Consider the following 19093-nt stretch of genomic DNA (forward strand, 5'->3'; position numbering starts at 1 on the left):
CTCTCTCTCTCTCTCTCTCTTTCTCTCTCCTTCTCTCTCCCTCTGTCTATCGCTCACTCCCTTTTAATTTAAGGCGTGTCCCTTCAGCCACACAGACGAAAGCATAATCTCCATCCTCTGGCAAAGATACCAACAATTGTATTTATTCCGCTATCTAGCAAAAGGAACCACACTTTTACCTGTTGATGTGTGTACGTTCCTTCAGCATCACAATGGGGTATGAAAGCTCCAAGTACAGGATGACCTTCTGAAGTGGTGGTCGGAATGCTGTCTCTATGGCGCTCACAGTGTGTCTTAGGACGTTCAACTGGACAGGAAAGAATTAAAACACGTTGATCAGAGCCCATTGGCTTCTGGAGCGTATACAAGGATTATTACTAATGTACTATATGTTTCTAACCCTAAGCCCCAACTGTTAAGGATTTCTGAAATGTGTTCTATATAATTATTACTTTTAAGTAACATAATTTTATTAATTTAAGCACATGGGTGGGTAGATTTGTCAACTGCCAAACATGGAAAAGTAACAATAAAATACATTGTTGAAGGAGAATTGTGGTTTAGGACGCACTGATTCATCTAGACAGAAAATAAGTAAAACTCATTTAGAGGTTAATGGTGCGTATTATACATGGTTATTATTATTATTTGGTGCAAGTATTTCTGAAATATGCTGTAGGCACTGTAGCATTTTCATATTACTTTACCAAATATGGAAAAGTAATAAGTAATAATGATTGTGGACTAAATTACACCCATATGTTCATCTATAAAAAATGGACTTGACATTTCCAGTTAAAAAGCTTGTTCAAGAAATCACTGTGGTTTATAGAGTTCCATTAACTGGCTGTGTATATCAAGTAGTGTCTGCACTATAGCAAAAGTCATGTTCTTTGAATTATCTGCCTCTTTTTTTTTAACTCACATCGTTCTTGGTAACAAGCCACTGACTGAATAGAAAATATTAATAGTTATGTAATTAAATCTGATGTTACTAAACGGTAAATGGTGCACTTATATAGCTCCTTCGTCCAAGGATCTTTACAATGTTACAGTCCATTCACACACCAACAGCAGAGGCAACCATGCAAGGCACCAACCTGCTCATCAGTGTATCTTCTGCTAGTAAATAATAGTCTGATGATTTTAAATGTCAGGGGATGTTGGGGTCAAAAAACAACATTATTCACCTGCGTTGTCACAGTCTTTGGGTGGTGTACCAGGTGGTGTCCTGGTTCCCAATCTCTCCCGTCCAAGACCGTCCACACACCAGCAATGTCCAGTGGAGCCGTGGCACTGCAATACACAACATACAAATAATAGAGTAATATAATAATCTGTCTGTCTGTCTCTCTGTCTTGTCTGTTTGTCTCTCTCTCTCTCTCTCTCTCTCTCTCTCTCTCTCTCTCTCTCTCTCTCTCTCTCTCTCTCTCTGTCTTGTCTGTCTTGTCCATATGTTTTACCTGTTGATGTGTGTATGTTCCATCAGCGTCACATTGCGGTATGAAGGCTCCAAGTATAGCATGACCTCCTGAAGTCTTGCTCGGAATGCTGTCTCTATGACGCTCACAGTGGGTCTTAGCACTCACTGGTTCATCTGGACAGGAAAGAATACAAAATAAAACACATCCTTCTGCCTTCCAGTTGACACCAGCAGACAGCAGTAGTCACATGCCTCCACGCTCCCACGATAATCAATGTAAAACTTCGACGGTCACAATTGACATATTGAGTATTATCAGCATAACAAATGTAAATGTCCTCCAAGGGAAGGAAGACACGCAGGCAGCACAGACACGACGGCACTTGAAGCATCGCTAGTGGAGCACACAGTCTCACTCTCTGCTGAGTATTAAAATATGTTGTGCAGGGACCCCCAGAAGCAAAGATTTGAGTAAAAAAATGTTCACTTTAAAACAAATATATTCAAAGATTTGCACACATTTTCACGATTTTTCAAAAATAGCGGATATACAAGCTCGTACCGCGGCGGTGCCACGCTATGAGCTTGTTTCTGCTATTTTTTAATAGCCAAAGTGTAAAATAATGCTTTTTTAGCTCAAATCAAAAAGTGACACAGATGCGTTCCAGGTCTTAATGGGTTAAAACATAAAATGCCTCTTCCTAGAATTTATCTGAAAGTTTGAGACAAAGATTGACAAAATTCAGACCACCATTATAGAACCACAACTCTTGTCTTTGAAATCGCATGCCAGTGTGACCATCCAAAGTGTGCAGTCCCTGGAATAGCCAAGTGGTTAAGGGGGCATACCTCTGATGAGGCTTGACAGCAAGTCTCTGGTTCAATTCCCGGGCCCATGCGGACCATTCGCTGTATGTCACTCCCCTACTCTGTCACCTTTGTTTCCTGTCTAATTGTCTCCGCCAGGCCGAAAGGCATGGCGAGAGAGTATGTTTTCGCCCCTGTCCGTCCGTCCGTCCGTCCGTCCGTCCGTCCGTCCGTCCGTCCGTCCGTCCGTCCGTGTGTCCTGTCTGTGTGTTACCAGCTAATCTCTGGCACCGTTGGCCCGGTCGCTCCGAAACTGTGCACACACACTCCCTGGATGCCAATTCAGAACCTCTGCCCCAATTTTTTCACATGGGCCTGTTATAGCGCCACCAGGAGGCCGATTTGTGCAAAACCCTTTTTTTTTTACATTACTCCTACAGATTTTATCCAAACGTCATGCAAATCGGTACACAGTATCTCTATAGTCATGTGATCAACACAAATGTCCGATTTCCCATATTCCATCCTCATTGCCTATGGTTGGCTTCCAAAGTTTGCAGGATTGGTCCGTTTTGAACAAAAAGCCTCAAACTATGCACGCAGCTTGCGATTTCCGTGAATTTTCACACGCACGGTAACACTTTAGAATAACTATTCGTTATAAGTAGTTAATAGATCATTCATAAACTGTTAGTTAATGAGTTATTAATGACTTGTTAAGCATTTGTTAATAGTTAGTTAAGGATCAATAACAATGCCTTAAAACTGCTTAATAGATCATTTATAAACCATTAGTTAATGAGTTATTAATGTCTTGCTAAATGTTTGTTAACAGCTAGTTAAGGAGTCGTAACCATGCCTTATAGATAGTTAATAGACTAGTAACAAACTATTAGTTAATGAGTTATCAATGACTTGTTAAATATCTTTTAATATTATGTTAAGGATTTATAAATATGCCTTATAGATAGCTAATAGATCACTCACAGAGTATTAGTTAACTGACTTATTAACTGTATGCTGATTATTTATAACTGTCTTATAAATGCCTTATAACTAGTTAATAGATCATTTATAAACCATTAGTTAATGAGTCACTAATGTCTTGTCAAATATTTGTTAACAGTTAGTTAAGGAGGTATAACTACCTTATAGATCATTTATATATTACTCACAAACTATTAGTTAATGACTTGTTAATAACTTGTTAAATATTTACTACCTGTATGCTAATGAATTATAACTATGCCTTATATATGTTCAAAGGATTATGAACAAGCTATTAGTAAAACACTTACTAATGGCTAGTTAAGTATTTGTTAATAGTTTATATATGTTATTGGGTAGTTATTCTAAAGTTGCAACTGTTCCTCGTTTACTAACATGAGTTAAGTATTTGTTAATGGTTAATTTATGTTATTGGATAGTTATTCTAAAGTTGCAACTACTCCTCATTTACTAACATGAGTTAAGTATGTGTTAATGGTTAATTTATGTTATTGGGTAGTTATTCTAAAGTTGCAACTACTCCTCATTTACTAACATGAGTTAAGTATTTGTTAATGGTTAATATATGTTATTGGGTAGTTATTCTAAAGTTGCCACTACTCCTCATTTACTAACTATTAACAAATATTTAACTTACCTTTTACAAATCAATTGTTAATGATTTGATTCCCATCTACTAATACCAGAGACACGTTGTACAACAGCAAATGGGTGGTACAGAAATTTGATGTGATACTGTGGACATATTTTACATTGTGGTACCGCAGCCTTGCTCAATATTTTACAAAATAAATACCACAGATGAAATAATGAACAATGTATTTTTAATGAATAAAGAAAACAGTACAAAAATAACAAATGCATCCATCTAAAATAACAATAGCAGAATAAAGAAATAGTCATATCAACAGTAATACAGTAATTAGAAATAACCAAAAGGAATACTTTCATAATCCCATCATAATCCGCCTTTACAGTCCAGATTACATATAGCTTTATCCAGTGGATATACAGCACACACATTAGCTTTAGCTTTATAGCAGGCCTTCTGCAGTATAAGCAGTAAGGCCACAGCAACACCATGTGCTAAAATTGTAGCTATGCTAATATTGTAGCTAACAGGCTAATAAGTGTTCCCAAATTATAAATCTTACTCTTTTTCATCAAACAAACAAAAACGAATTATTTACATTAACTAATAAACACAACAGTCCATACAGTTTTCATGGTTTTGCACACATCACCTGAAATGCATCAAATAGCATACACAATGTATACAGCACAATGGCCCCTTCTCATGTGTCTTGTTCACAATAACTGAACAACATCTTGCTCCTTTCAAAATAAAAGGCAGTTCAGCTTCAGAACTCCATTGAGACACACCATCTACTGACACCAAGTGGTATTGGTACTACACTACAGACTAGTATAGTTGCATGAACTGAACAGTTTTTCTTCATTCAGTAGAAATAGCAGATCTACAAGCTCACACTTGAGCTTGTAGATCTGCTCTTTCTAATCTGCTATTTCTACTGAATGAAGAAAAACTCAAGAAAAATGCCCCTTTTCAACATTCCAGGCCATGACCAGAAATTGACTCATACAGTAACTGAACCCTAGGTGTTTACTGGGCCCTTTTAGAAGCAATAACCCTCAATTTTAAATTTGTGAGGTTGCAATTATTTTCTTCTGTTTCTCTTCATTCGCCAGAGCTATCAGATCAGGAATAGCAGATCTAAAAGCTCACAACACGTTGCAATGCGTCTTGCTGTGAGTTTGTAGATCTGTCATTTCTCATCTACCATTTTTGGCAATGTTCCACGTATGTTCCACGTATGTTCCATGTATGTTCCATGTATGTTCCATGTATTTTTATTTTATTGTCCTATAAGTTCAGCAGTTCATGCAACTACACTAGTCTGTAGTGTAGTATCAATACCACTTTGTGTCAGTAGATGGCAGTGTGTCTCAATGGAGTTCTGAAGCTGATGCCTTTTATTTTGAAAGGAGCAGGATGTTGTTCAGTTATTGTGAACAAGACAAAAGAGAAGGGGCCATTATCTGATACATTGTGTATTCTATTTTATGCATTTCAGGTGATGTAGTGCAAAACCATGAAAATGTATGAACTGTTGTGTTTAATAGTTAATGTAAATAATTCGTTTTTGTTTGTTTGATGAAAAAGAGTAAGATTTATAATTTGGGAACACTTATTAGCCTGTTAGCTACAATATTAGCATAGCTACAATTCTAGCACATGGTGTTGCTGTGGCCATACTGCTTACTGCAGAAGGCCTGCTATAAAGCTAAAGCTAATGTGTGTGCTGTATATCCTACCACTGGTTAAAGCTATATGTAATCTGGACTGTAGAGGCGGATTATGATGGGATTATGAAGGTATTCCTTTTGGTTATTTCTAATTACTGTATTACTGTTGATATGACTATTTCTTTATTTGCTATTGTTATTTTAGATGGATGCATTTGTTATTTTTGTACTGTTTTCTTTATTCATTAAAATACATTGTTCATTATTTCATCTGTGGTATTTATTTTGTAAAATATTGAACAAGGTTGAGGTACCAAAATGTGAAATATGTCCACAGTATCACATCAAATTTCTGTACCACCCATTTGCTGTTGTACAACGTGTCTCTGGTATTAGTAGATGGGAATCAAATCATTAACAATTGATTTGTAAAAGGTAAGTTAAGTATTTGTTAATAGTTAGTAAATGAGGAGTAGTTGCAACTTTAGAATAACTACCCAATAACATAAATTAACCATTAACAGATACTTAACTCATGTTAGTAAATGAGGAGTAGTTGCAACTTTAGAATAACTACCCAATAACATATATTAACTATTGACAAGTACTTAACTAGCCATTAGTAAGTGTTTTACTAATAGCTTGTTCATAATCCTTTGAACATATATAAGGCATAGTTATAAATCATTAGCATACAGGTAGTAAATAAGTTATTAACAAGTCATTAACTAATAGTTTGTGAGTAATACATAAATTATCTATAAGGGATAGTTACAACTCCTTAACTAGCTGTTAACAAACATTTAACAAGACATTAATAACTCATTAACTAATGGTTTATAAATGATCTATTAAGCAGTTATAAGGCATTGTTATTAATCCTTAACTAACTATTAACAAATGATTAACAAGTCATTAATAACTCATTAACTAACAGTTTATGAATGATCTATTGACTACTTATAACGAATAGTTATTCTAAAGTGTTACCACACGCACATTCCCACTAGACCAAGGAAGAAATGCCACCCTTTTCACATTGGCCTGTTATAGCGCACCAGCAGGTCTAATGTAGCAAAACACATTTTTGGAACAAAATGCCTCAAATCATGAATGCAGTGTCTGATTGCCGTGAAAGACCTAAGAATAAATGGCACCCTTTTCACATTGGTCTATTATAGCGCCACCAGGAGGCCACACTAACGTACCTGACCTGGCGGAGACCTGTGCTCCGAGGAGCACTTTTTCTAGTTCCTACTGTATTCTCAATAAAGGCCTGCCTGAAATTTGAGCCTAAAAAAATTACTACGTATGCAATGTTGAGGCTTCAGTCCAAATTCAACCCTATATTTTCTTTCTAGCACTTTCTAGCAAAGTGCTCTACTGCCCCCCCCCCCCCCACGTTTCAGCGCCCCTGAGTTCACTACAAAGTGACTGTTATCCAAAGTAAACAAGGTGCTTGTGCAAGGCCGACTTTGCAGCTGCGTCAGCATCGTTTAGGTGTAGGCTTTGCACTCAGCAGCAGCCGCCCACTCCGACCCTTCCAAAGCAGGGACTCTGCCAAGCCTTTTGTCCCAACCTCCAGTCATTTCACGTATGGACGACTGTGAATCCCTCACGGCTGGTTGGCTGTTCTCTAAAGCCTGATTTGTACTTAGTTGCTTGCAGGTGTCGTGCTCAGTAAATAGCAGATCTTGTATATCTGCTATTTACGGCAGGCAACACCAGTGCGCAACTAAGTATAAATCAGGCTTAACTCTGCAGCTTCTCCTATACTCTCTCAGAGGCGTTGCATGCTGCGTGGTTTTCTCAGGCACCTTCAGTTATTCACTCATAATCCCTTTCCTCCATTGACATTTCATGTCAAAGAAGCTGCCTGTGGCTGCTTGTACAGTATCAAACAGGAAGCCTTAACAATGACGCATGAAGGTTATCTAGTCTATACACCCTAACCAATGCCTTAATCCTTACGACTACTTACTCTGACCGCCATCAGCTTACTTATAAGTACAAAGGCTACTGTAAATTCACTATAAATCATCCCAAGATTATAATTTATTTGTGTACTATCCATTATCACCGCAAAATGAGGTATGAAGACTCCAGCTATAGGATGACCTTCTGTTCTGTTTGGAGTACTGTCTCACAGTGGGTCTTAAGCAGTGGTCCACCTGGACAGGAAATCATTTAATCATTCAGATCCTATGTCTCTGGAGCATATACAAGAGTTATTTCTAACTTGCTCCAGGTGTAATCTCTGGTCTGTTAAAAGCCTACAGTACCTACCTTCTGCCAGGCTCAGGTACATGCAGGCGAGCAGCGGTAAGAAGAACACAAGTCGGAACTTCATGGCTGTTGGTTCTGCTTTCTGATCACCTACAGAAAAACAAATCGCTGATCAAAGCGCAGAACAGAACAAAGTAGGATATTGAGCTTTCTCCTCTCTCTTTTTAATACTGCTCCTGATCCTGTATTTTCCTAAAAGAAGCCTGCTCCCTCTCCACTTTTATAGAGTAAAGTACTGTAGTGTACACACAAAACAAATACTTGCTTCCCACAGTGAGCAGCTGTTTCAACTCATTAACAGTTGGGGTTCAAAGATTGTTTGAGGCAACTGAACTTTTGGTAAATTAAATGAAATCGAACAGAAATCCCTGATACTGTTTTTATCAGAAAATCTGAAAACTAAACAAAATGCTTGAAAAATCAAGGTTAAGAAAACACAGCCGATAAACAAATGACTTATAGTAAAACAATGTTCATACAGCCTCTTTCACATTCTGGAAAATGTCCAAGAAATCAGGTCGGGACATTGTCCGGTGTTGCCCTTTAGATTGTGTGTGTGTGTGTGTGTGTGTGTGTGTGTGTGTGTGTGTGTGTGTGTGTGTGTGTGTGTGTGTGTGTGTGTGTGTGTGTGTGTGTGTGTGTGTGTGTGCGTGCGTGCGTGCGCGCGCGCGTGCGTGCGTGTGCGCGTGTGCGTGTGTGTGGGGAGGACACGGGACCCCCCGGGAGGACTGATTTGTTTTGATTTTATCAGATGTCATACAGGAAAAACACATGACTTATTAAACGACTTATTTGCATTTTGTTCCTTGGTCTGAGACAAACAACATTGCAACAAAATACATACAGACAGACAGTACAGCAATAAATAATACACTCAAGAGCTGGCATGAATACATAGAATCGCATTACTAATATAAGGGACCATACAATTCTGCAACATTTTCTAAAAGCCATGCTTTGACCCTTATCTTCAAAAGGAGGTGGATGCTGTTTATAGTCAAGGGTAGCGAGTTCCAGTTTACTGCTCCTCCAAATCTAAATGAACGTTTTCCCATTTCAGTGGTGAACGTGGGCATGGGACGTAAGCCTTCGTCCGACTCCTCCTGCCCAACACTCCCCGCTGACCGGTGCCGCCCCAGCCCGTAGGAATGCGTACAATGACCAATATCACCCTCCCCGCCCGGCTCCCCTCCCCCGAAACACGTCAACATGTGTTCGCATAGACGCCCGACAAAGCCGGATGCACCACGGTGAATTCGAACCCACAACCTCCATGGTGGTGGGCAGGGACTTTACCACTGCGCCACCCGAGCGTAACCCAAGTTTCAATTGCATGTTGAGAGTGAACCTCCGAAAGTGCTTTCACTTCTGCCCATGGGGAGCGCCACAATTGCGAAAAATGACTGTCTTTCGTGCAAACTTCTATTCCCCCCCATGGCTTCATTGTCCCCACGACTGACACAGCCCGGATTTTTTTTATTGCGACTGCAGATGTGATATGACGTGATATGGAATCATGGGGATGTGATAAATGTAACACATTCACATATTACAGTATGTTATTCAGGTCTTTCAAAAGTTGCCTATGTGTAATTTACCCATGACTGATGGGGTATGCTGAAGCCTCGTTGAGTTTGGTCTGTCTGTCGGAGTGGTATTTACAACCTGTTGCAGCAATAAAAGAGGTTTTCCTCGTTGTTTTTATGGCTGCATCTCCTAATGCATATGCCACCAAGTAGAGTACAAATGAAGATAAATTCTACATTTTAATAAATATTAATAAAAGGTTAATCAGGGACAGCTTTGATATGAAAATAACCACCGGAAATATAAAAGGGAATCTATGCCCCTGAATTCTGGGATGTGTGAATGACCCAGTTTAGCAGTTGTTGCTAGTTGGTGAGGTATAGTATATAGACGCATTTTTCATCATGACAGCTTCACGTCAGTTTCAAACTGATTAAGAAATAATGTTGAACCCTTATATTATGCAATATGTTAGTATAGTTAGTGAAGAGTTTAACTGAAAAATGAATAAACAATAATAATAATTCTATCATTCTATCATTAATTCTGATGATTCAAATTACATTTTGGTGCACCATATTCAAAAATGTTCTTTGGTTTGTAAAGTATTTACTAAATATATCACATGAAGAAAATAAATAAATAAAAATAAACTGATGCGAGTGCCTATTTCTCCTTTCTGAGAGAGAAGCCTGACCGACTTTGTCAGAGAGGATACAATGATAAGTACCGTAGCGTGCCTTTCACCAGTAATAAATCTGTTAAATCTGGTAGTAATAAAGTGCTAAGCCTAAGTGATAAACTGTGACTAGGGCAGCATTTCTATAAATGACATCACCATAATCCAGAGCTGGACATAAAAACTGCTTCGACAATCCTTTTTCTACAGATCATGGGGAAGCTGGATGTATTTCTGTTAATTGTGCAGTGAACTGTGCAAATCTGGTTGTATTTATGAATTTGAGAAAGGATCATCTCATTGTGGAAGAACGTAAACTTGACTGTTGCGTAATCCAATTGCGGCACTTTGTTTTCTTTATCTTATTAACTGTTCAAGCTCAAACCAAACAGAAGGCATATTGTGCAACACCCCAGTAGCGTCTTTTAATGTCTGTGCTTGTTCGACAAAGAATTCAACAAAAGAGTATTTTGTTCACACTTGTCCTTTATTGGATAAATGAAGGTTAACTACACATAGCAATGCTCATACAAAAATATATGGATCTGTTGTATAAAAAAACTCTCAGCCCTCTGATCTCCATCCAGTCAGGACTCTTCTTCTAACATACCATTCACACACACATACACACAAAGCAATACAATGAAAAGCTGCCAAGTAGAGGCTCATTCCTATAGCAGATTCAGTAAATTCAACAAATTCAACAGTAGCATAAAAATGTATATCTTTATATTGCTCGTAACATATAGACCTCCAAAGAACATCCTAATGTACACTTGAAAATCACTTATATTTGACAAGCGACACAGTCACATTCAACGGAGTGTAAATTAACTTTACACGAGTGCCTGGGAACTGAAGAAAACACGCCTTTTTATGTGCCTTTTTTTGGCCTATTTTTGTTAGGACCTAATGGACCCGAGGAAGAGTAGCTGTTGCTAAGGTAGCAGCTAATGGGGATCCAAATAAACAACAATAAACCTAGTTTGTGTTATTTCTATACAAATATTTACATTCCATCTACACTGAACCAATCAGCCTATTTTCCTACATGATAGTGTTGCAGTGACCTATTGACATGATTTACGTTCTTCTTCAGCAACAGGAAATACCAATTCCCCAGATGCAAGAGCTTGTCCGTGTGGGGAAAGGGTGATATACGACCACACCGAAGTGGACAAGAACCTGATACTCTCCTCTGGCACATTTGTCTTGGGGGTCTGTAAAAAAGAAAACAATAAAGTTAGCGTTGAAACATTGGAGAATTATGTGCATTTGAGAATATGTGCTATGCTATGTGCATGATTACGCAACTAGCATGCCTATGAGCAGAAAGTCCTAAAACTAATTCATCATCCATTTTGTCCCATGGCACAGCTGCTTGTGTGTGTAACTAGCGTACCTAAATCTGATTGTCCGGCCTCACAGTCCGCATCACAGTCTGCACCCAGTGGAGGTCGGGGTTGGCACAGATTGTGCGTGGAGCTCCCTTGTGATCCTTCTTCTTCATCTCAAACCTAAAGATATTCATAACATCATTAACAAAGGCACACATTATCAAGTTTATTAGACACTGCCATATATTAGATTACAAACGTTCCTATCTCAGACCTGCTTTTTGAAGTTTTTTTTTATCACATCACAAGAATGACATGTGATCAAGTTTTTTGTATAAATCCCTCAGGGAGTTATTCCAAATGTTTTACACTTTAGTAAACAAGACCTATTTCCATGTGTCAGTGCCAAATCACAGTAGCACGAGGCCAAATTGCACAATGTATGTGTTGTTTGGAAGAGAGGAAAATCTCCCAGAGGGGCCGAAAGTTCCAAATGTTTTACACTTTAGTAAACAATATCTATTTCCATGTGTCAGCGCCAAATTACAGTAGCACGAGGACAAATAGAACAATGTATGTGTTGTTTGCATGAGAGGAAATTCTCCCAGAGGTGCCGAAGGTGAGCCAACACATTTGAAAGGTGAGTGAACTGATGTTTTAAACTCACACAACAGCTCTGATGTTGCACGCGCCATCGGTTTCCTGCATCCTGAAGTCCACCACGTTTTTCCTCACATTCTTTTTCATCGCCTTAACATGGCCCAGGCAGCAATTGTTATAGGAGCCTGGAGAGAGACATAATAAATATCGGAATCAGTTTGTTTATATGTATAACAGTGTTTGTTGTTCATGAACATCCACATATCAGAAAACCATGATGAATCATGAATCTGAATCATGTTCCCTCTGTACCCTCAAGCACCAATTAGGTATATTACATCACTAGTTAAGAACAGGTATTTGACCAGATTGTTACCTTATCAGTATCATTAAGCAATAAGTGAGAGGGGCAGTTGTTTATGTTATAAGTTGCTCAACCGAGCAGTGAAGGTAGTTTGGATGCACCACAGTCTAGACTCTAGACAGTGTTATTTCATTTGGCATAACCACAAGAGGTTGGAAGAAATATTGACAGCAATAAAGTTTTAAGCATAGAGGATACAGGTCAGGGTACTAACTCTATAATATTTCTGAAATGCGTGACCTCCCCCTTCCCCCTCTCAGGACTCCCCATTTTCTTTAAACGCACTTCTTCAAACTTCACCGTACCCCCTTGCACTCCTCTTGCCTTTTATTGCTTCTTGTGAACTTTTTATATTTGTTACTTGTTCACTTAATTTTTTAACTTTTATTTTATTTCTTGTAAGTCGAGATTTGTCCTTTGTGTTTTCATTTGGGGGGAAAAAACAAAATAATAAGACTATGTAACTCTCTTCTTTGGGCTATACATGGGGCATTGCAATGACATGTTTTTTTTTATATGTATGCTAGAAATGCCTCTGTAAAAAAACCAATAAACAAACGTTTAAAAAAAAAAGAAAAAGATTTACCTCAAACGCCAAGAATGTTATTTAGATAGCATATTGATTTAGACTAGGTTTGATGTTTAGTGTTAGGTTTGATACCATCATGACGTTTGTTGACTAAGGTTCATGCTATTTACTCTGATCTTACACGTGTAAGTTGTTCTGGATACGATTATCTAAATGCCTACGTTGAAAATTGTAATGTGTTATATCCAATTATTGCTTGTGAGTAATTAAATTATTAAGTTATGCACATGGTGGGTAGCTTTTTCATATGCAAAACATGAAAAAGTAATAATGATGGTTTACACCTACACCAATTGTTTTCATGAACTGCAAGTCTAGACACATATCGCATCAGTTTGGAGTCCTGTGGTAAATGTTTTTGAACAGCCAAATTAGTTTAGCAGAGTTGCAACATAAAAGGTATGCATACTGCTGACAAAATCCTACTTGTCACTGTTTCAGCAAATGTATACTGCATATTGGTTTTACACACAATATGATTTTATCAAATGAAAGCTTTTCTTCCAAAAAAAAAAAGAAAAAAAAAAGCTAAACTTGCTCTCACGGCGATAGCACCCGGCGATTTTTCTTTTTAAGAATACTGGGTACCTATTACGTTAACAATAATACAATTGTATCCATTATATGGATAAACAATAATATAGAGAACAATACAGGTCTTCCTCAAATCAGTACAAAGTAACTTTAAAGTACATATTATTACTAATGCATGACTGATGTGAACTAGCTCCAGGTATAATGTGGTCTATAATGTACGTACCTTGTGCCAGGCTCAGGTACATGCAGGCCAGGATAATTACTAAGAACAGAAGTTGGGACTTCATGGCTGTTGGTGCTGCTTTCTGATCAACTGCAGAATTTAAAAAAAAACCAGCTGATTAATGCACAGAACAGAACAGAACAAAGTAGAATATTGTGAGTGCTTTCTCCACTACTCTCTCTTTTTAATACAGCGTGTTTCCGGTCCTGTATTTTCCAGAAGTCCCCTCCCTTTGCACTTTTGTAGAGGAAAGTGCCATGGCGTTGACCCATGTCAAACACTCTTGTTTTCAAGTGTGCAGCTGTTTCAACTTATTAACATAAAGTTATCTTTACAAGGGGTTCAAGGACTGTTTGATACCAATTGCATTTCTGGTAAAAAAGAGTTGGAAAAACAAAACACAAATCCCTCCCTTGGGTAAGCATGCAGTAGAATGTTTCCATCAAAACGTCAGAAAAGTAAACACATTTCTTGCAAAATCAAGGTTAAGTAAACAAAACAGAAACACTAATGACATTGCTAAATAAATATGCAGAGCTTTGTAATCACATGTACTCACATTCTGTATTTCACAAGATGTTCCTGCAGTGCAGCTTTCAGTAGTCTTTTTTGTGGCTCTGTATTCTTTTCTTATAGTATGTGTCTGTGAAGCCTGGCCCCCATCATCCACGGTTCTCTCACCACTCCTCCTCTCAGACACACATTTCGCAATACATGGGAAGAGGTGTAATTCGATCAGTGAACCGTACAAGAGTGACTGTTTATCTTGGCACACTTCAAGCGAGAGATATGACGATTGACAAACTGCACATACTGTAAACTGTGGATCTTGCCACGATAGCACTTTACGAGCAGCAGTGACAAATAAGTCCTCTCGATTCCTGTAGGGGCAATCATCCAATACCCCCCCCCCCCTCCACACAAGTACCTTAAAGCAGTACCTAAAAAAACAGCCCAATATAATTTCATACGTTAATTCCTACAGACTCAATCTCGAGTGAAATTGAAACCATTGCTCTGAACTGAACTAACTGGGAACAGATTTTTTTAGAGAATTTTTAAGCTTGTAACAGGAGGTTGGGGCACTGTCAGAGGCTCTGTCTAAGAATGAGGGACCTTAAGGATTAAAAAGTCACCTGAGCGGGTCAGATAAGGACTAGAGTTCTGTGATAACATTGAAGATACATGGGGAGAGAGCATTCCATCAATGGGCTTAAAATAAACAGGTCTCAGTCAGAGAGGATAAGCCTGCCTTCTCATAAAGTGCACCATGGTGGGTATCTGTATATCACCAGTGATCCATCTAAGGGCAGAATGGTTTTCGTGTATTTTTTTGGCGAAGATTGGTGTAAACGAAAGAAAGCGGAATTAAAGAGCCCACTCAGGTCCAGTTGACCTGTTTAAGTGTTATCGGTGTCTGAGTGAATTCTGAGTGTCCTTGAGCACAGCCATGGTGGGTGTCAGTTTTTTGCTCTGACTCTCCCTCCCTCCTCTTGCCAGATCACGCTATGTAGCAACACCTGTGATCAATTATCGATCGGGTTCAGAGGAGAGTGGGGGGAGTAGGGTGGGAGAGATGCCAGGCTGGAGACCTAATATTTTCTTCCCTGTGTTTGCTGTTTCACCACTTCAGCTTATTTTTTTTTCTGTTCTTTTGTTATTTTAATTATGGCCAGATTTGGATTCAGCACCCCTAATACCCCTAAAAAACATGCATGCCATAAATTAACACAACTAGACCATACCCGTAGGGGGATATGAGCACCCAAGCCCCGGTGAAGGGCGCAGGCGAAAGTACAGACCTTGCTGCTTGTTTCTCGCGCGAAACCCGCAAAACCTGGCAACGTTATCTCCCATTGTTTGACACATAATGGCTAATAAAAAGCTGAGATTTGATAGATTTTTTTGCTTAATTAATTCATTAAATGACCATAAAACAACATTAACAACACTCTACCCATCCCTCAGTGTGTTCCATCCTCAAATGTTTTACTTAAGTAAAAGTATCAAGGGTTAGAAAACTTTTTTTTCACATTTGAAAACTTGTGAAATGGGACCTTCTGCATAATGAGTAGCCTACTTTTACTTTTGGTACTTTAAATACATTTTGATACCAATACTTTTCTACTTTTACTCAAGTACATTTTGAATACCTTACTTTTACTTGTAACAAAGTATTTTTACATCGCAGAATTGATACTTTTGTTTAAGTAAAACATTTTAGTACTTTTTCCACCACTGGTATTCAGTGCATGCAGTGACTGTTAGTGCACACAGGACGAGGGAGTCGAGGGACACAGCATAGCGACCCTTCATTTCAATAAGGGCAGACGGCAGAGCCAAAACCTGCAGAACATGTTTAGCACAGCCACAGGGATCACGACTTGTTTATTAGAGGCAATTAGCATGTCTGGCTGGGGCCGCTTGACAATGGGAACGGTGGGGTGGGCGGAGGCTGCGGAGCAGAGTTTTCCAGACCGGGCCATGGCCCCATTGGCCTCTATGACGGTACGCCCTGACCGAGACACCATGGCCACAGAGGTTAGTCAAATTATAGTTAGATTTGAGCACCTTGAAAAAGGCTAATTTTCTGAGATTCTGCCTAGACTAAGAAATGAGGGGAGCTTTACAGCTTTATGAAATAGGAAAAATGTATAATTTGCTCAACAATAAGAGGGGTCACAATCTTTAACATTTAGCAGTGGTCACTGGCACCCAGATCAACCTATAACCCCCATGAGATGCTTTGAAGCATCACCCAGCCAGTTTAAATTAAATAAATCAAGCAACTCATCATCAGAACCTTACTCAAGTCCCAAACTGAATGTTCAAAGGAAGCCACACAAAGCACTTAGACAGGAGACAGCATTTCAAATTGTAGTAGAAAAGCTTGATTGTAGGCAGGCCCTAACCTGCTGAGAACTTTATAACCAAGACTGGGTCAAAACCCAGCAGGGCTGACCTGACACTAAAAAAGATTTTGGTGTGGCTCCAAAACACTCCCACTGCAAATACCAAATAACATCCATTGTTCACGCAAGCACAAAACCACTGTTCAGGGGGTCTGCCATGAAAATAGGCTCTCCAGATGAGAAAACCACTAACATTTTTCATCCAGAATTTAAATAAATAACTTGTCTTCACTATATTATTTGGTACATCTGTTAGTCAGCAAATCTGTATGAACAAAACACACAAGGGAGACATGCTGTACATTCTTCCCTAGCCACAATGGAAATTGTACTGCTTCCTTCACATACGTGATATTTCATTTGCCCAAGGATTCATATGTATATTAAAGTATGCACTGCCTATATACTTGTACCGTTCTATAGTTGTACCGGGAGACTTCCCAGTCCAATTCTGTAGGCCGGGAGAATTGTTGTTTTGTTCGTTTTTTTGTCCTCGGTTGACCAGCCCACAAAGTGGCGAATGATCAGCTCACTGATTTGTCTCTCATACTCAACGACAAAAATACACATTCTATCTATTGTTACTTTGAGGTCAAATATAGCCTCTCTGGAAATGGTATGAGTCATTTCTCAAGAGTGCACCACGAGAGGCCATTGAGCCTGAGGGCAGGTCACAGATTATGAATTCACTAGACATTTCCAGGGAACCAGCCATTTCTGTGGGTTTAGGTCAGGATGTTTTGTATCTACTTGATTTCCTAGGGAAGTTCATTTGTAACAACCTTGGGCGGTATCAGCTATGTGAAAGGATAAATGGAAGATTAGGCACCTGAGAAGTCTGGTCACTATTCGTTTTTTTGAAGACTAAAGCCGCTTTTCCATCACAGCATAAGCACGACACTGTCCAGTACAGTCCAGAACCGCACCGCACCGCTTCAAAATGTCTTGCGTTTCCATTGCACAAAAGTCCCCACTCGCAAAATCCCCACCCTCCCCTCCCCTCCCGAAGGAAATCAACGCCCCTTTCTTTAACACACCAACTTAGCCTCAGGCTACAGGGTTAGCCTAAATGCTAGCGTGCTTCCTCAGAGCTAGTTTGGCTCTTAAGTTATTATTTGGCCATGTTCACCCTGACTTTAATCTTCGCTATTGTTGGGAAGACCTGTGTGGTGTTTAAACACGTTGCCATCACTTATATAAAAAACATTATTAGCGTGTATCGTCGCACATTCATTGTTGCCAGGTTTAGCAGAAAAAAATAAGCAATCAGGTCTATGAAAACAATCCCAAAAGAAGCGACTATCTACGGCTATTTGAAAATAGCAGATCTACAAACTCACAACGCGTAGCGATGCGACGCATTGTGAGTGTGTGCATCTGCTATTTAAAAAAAATATATACATATATAATGTTGACAAATACATATTAATTTGGGGGTCCTTGATATGAAATTTTTTAAGAACCACTGGTTTCAACAACATATGAAACAAGCCCCAAATAATCAACTACATTTTAGAAACAAGCAGTGGTGGAAAAAGTACTCAAATGTTTTACTTAAGTAAAAGTATCAATACTGCAATGTAGAAGCACTCTACAAGTGAAAGTCTGGAATTACTTGAGTAAAAGTACAAAAACTATTGGTATCAAAATGTACTTAAGGTACCAAAAGTAAGTACTAAAATGTTTGAAAATAGCAGATCTACAATGATGCGATGCGTTGTGAGCTTGTAGATCGGCTATTTTCAAATAGCCTAGGTATAAAATAGGGCTTAATGTATGTTTTATAATGTAATCATTTATATCTGAAAAGTAACTAGTAACTAGTAACTAATACGTTTTCAGATAATTGTAGTGGAGTAAAAGTACTACCAATATTTACAAGCAACTTTACAGAAAAATAAGCCCAATGTTGCTTATAATAAGTGGACATGGCAACACTGCTACCGTAGTGTTTACATTTTACAGACACCTGAGTGGACAGACACAGCTGTGAGCCGACCAATCAGCTTTATCACAGCTTTAGCCCCGCTTAGCCCAGCTCAGACCTACCCAAGACTGGGTACTTTTTAGGCACCAGTTTAGTACCACTTACACACCACTCTACCCACTTCATTGTAGTGGAAACCGTCGCTGTGGTGGGCGGTGTGGGGTGGGGCTAGGTAAGTCCATGTATATGGAAAGCCGCCTTAAGGGACCATTTGGTTGTTAGGGCTTTAGATGTGAAATATGATGCTGCGCTAAGGAGATATCTATAAGCTCAGAACACGTCGCAACGCGACCGCCATATGGAGTAAATCTAGCTTTGTACACCCAGCACACGTTGCAAACAACGTTTTATCATACAATGTATTATTCCACACGATGAAAAAACCTTTTCTAGTGTCTAAATTCAGGAAATGCATTGGAGAGGAGTCTGTTAACCCTGTTAACCATTTAAATACCATATGTACGACACGTCAATACTACTTGTATACTACTTGTTGTGGAAATTAAATAATTTCAAAGTCATTGCGAAAGAGGAAGTTGTGGCTGT

The 19093-nt window shown here is 38.9% G+C and overlaps 2 protein-coding genes across 2 annotated transcripts in view; both read right to left on the bottom strand.

The window, feature by feature from the left end:
• The window catches only part of LOC308086238 (thyroglobulin-like), a 17042-nt gene extending 9064 nt beyond the window's left edge, over positions 1–7978 (bottom strand). The window contains exons 1-4 of the mRNA XM_080429698.1: positions 7793–7978; positions 1464–1597; positions 1191–1296; positions 180–307 (exon numbers count right to left, since the gene is read on the bottom strand). Of these exons, the coding sequence (XP_080285824.1) occupies positions 180–307; positions 1191–1296; positions 1464–1597; positions 7793–7856 (432 nt within the window). The 5' untranslated portion in view covers positions 7857–7978. The remainder of the gene's footprint in view (positions 1–179; positions 308–1190; positions 1297–1463; positions 1598–7792) is intronic.
• Positions 7979–10466: 2488 nt separating this feature from the next.
• On the bottom strand, positions 10467–14273 carry ccl25b (chemokine (C-C motif) ligand 25b). The gene is made up of 5 exons (XM_080430243.1): positions 14208–14273; positions 13649–13738; positions 12003–12120; positions 11401–11515; positions 10467–11218 (listed from the first exon to the last, which is right to left on the bottom strand). The coding sequence occupies exons 2-4, from the start codon at positions 13710–13712 to the stop codon at positions 11401–11403; spliced, it is 297 nt and encodes a 98-aa protein (XP_080286369.1). The 5' UTR covers positions 13713–13738; positions 14208–14273; the 3' UTR covers positions 10467–11218.
• Between the last annotated feature and the right edge of the window lie 4820 nt (positions 14274–19093).

Source organism: Gymnoscopelus braueri (genome assembly GCF_963280865.1).
Source record: "Gymnoscopelus braueri genome assembly, chromosome: 6".
Classification (NCBI taxonomy): domain Eukaryota; kingdom Metazoa; phylum Chordata; class Actinopteri; order Myctophiformes; family Myctophidae; genus Gymnoscopelus; species Gymnoscopelus braueri.

Excerpts from the sequence above, each read along its gene's own strand:
- ccl25b (XM_080430243.1), bottom strand. The coding sequence starts at position 13,712 with ATGAAGTCCCAACTTCTGTTCTTAGTAATTATCCTGGCCTGCATGTAC. Across the intron at positions 12,121-13,648 it reads GTACCTGAGCCTGGCACAAG|GCTCCTATAACAATTGCTGC; the intron begins GTACGTACATTA and ends GTCTCTCTCCAG. Across the intron at positions 11,516-12,002 it reads TGCAACATCAGAGCTGTTGT|GTTTGAGATGAAGAAGAAGG; the intron begins GTGAGTTTAAAA and ends GAATATCTTTAG.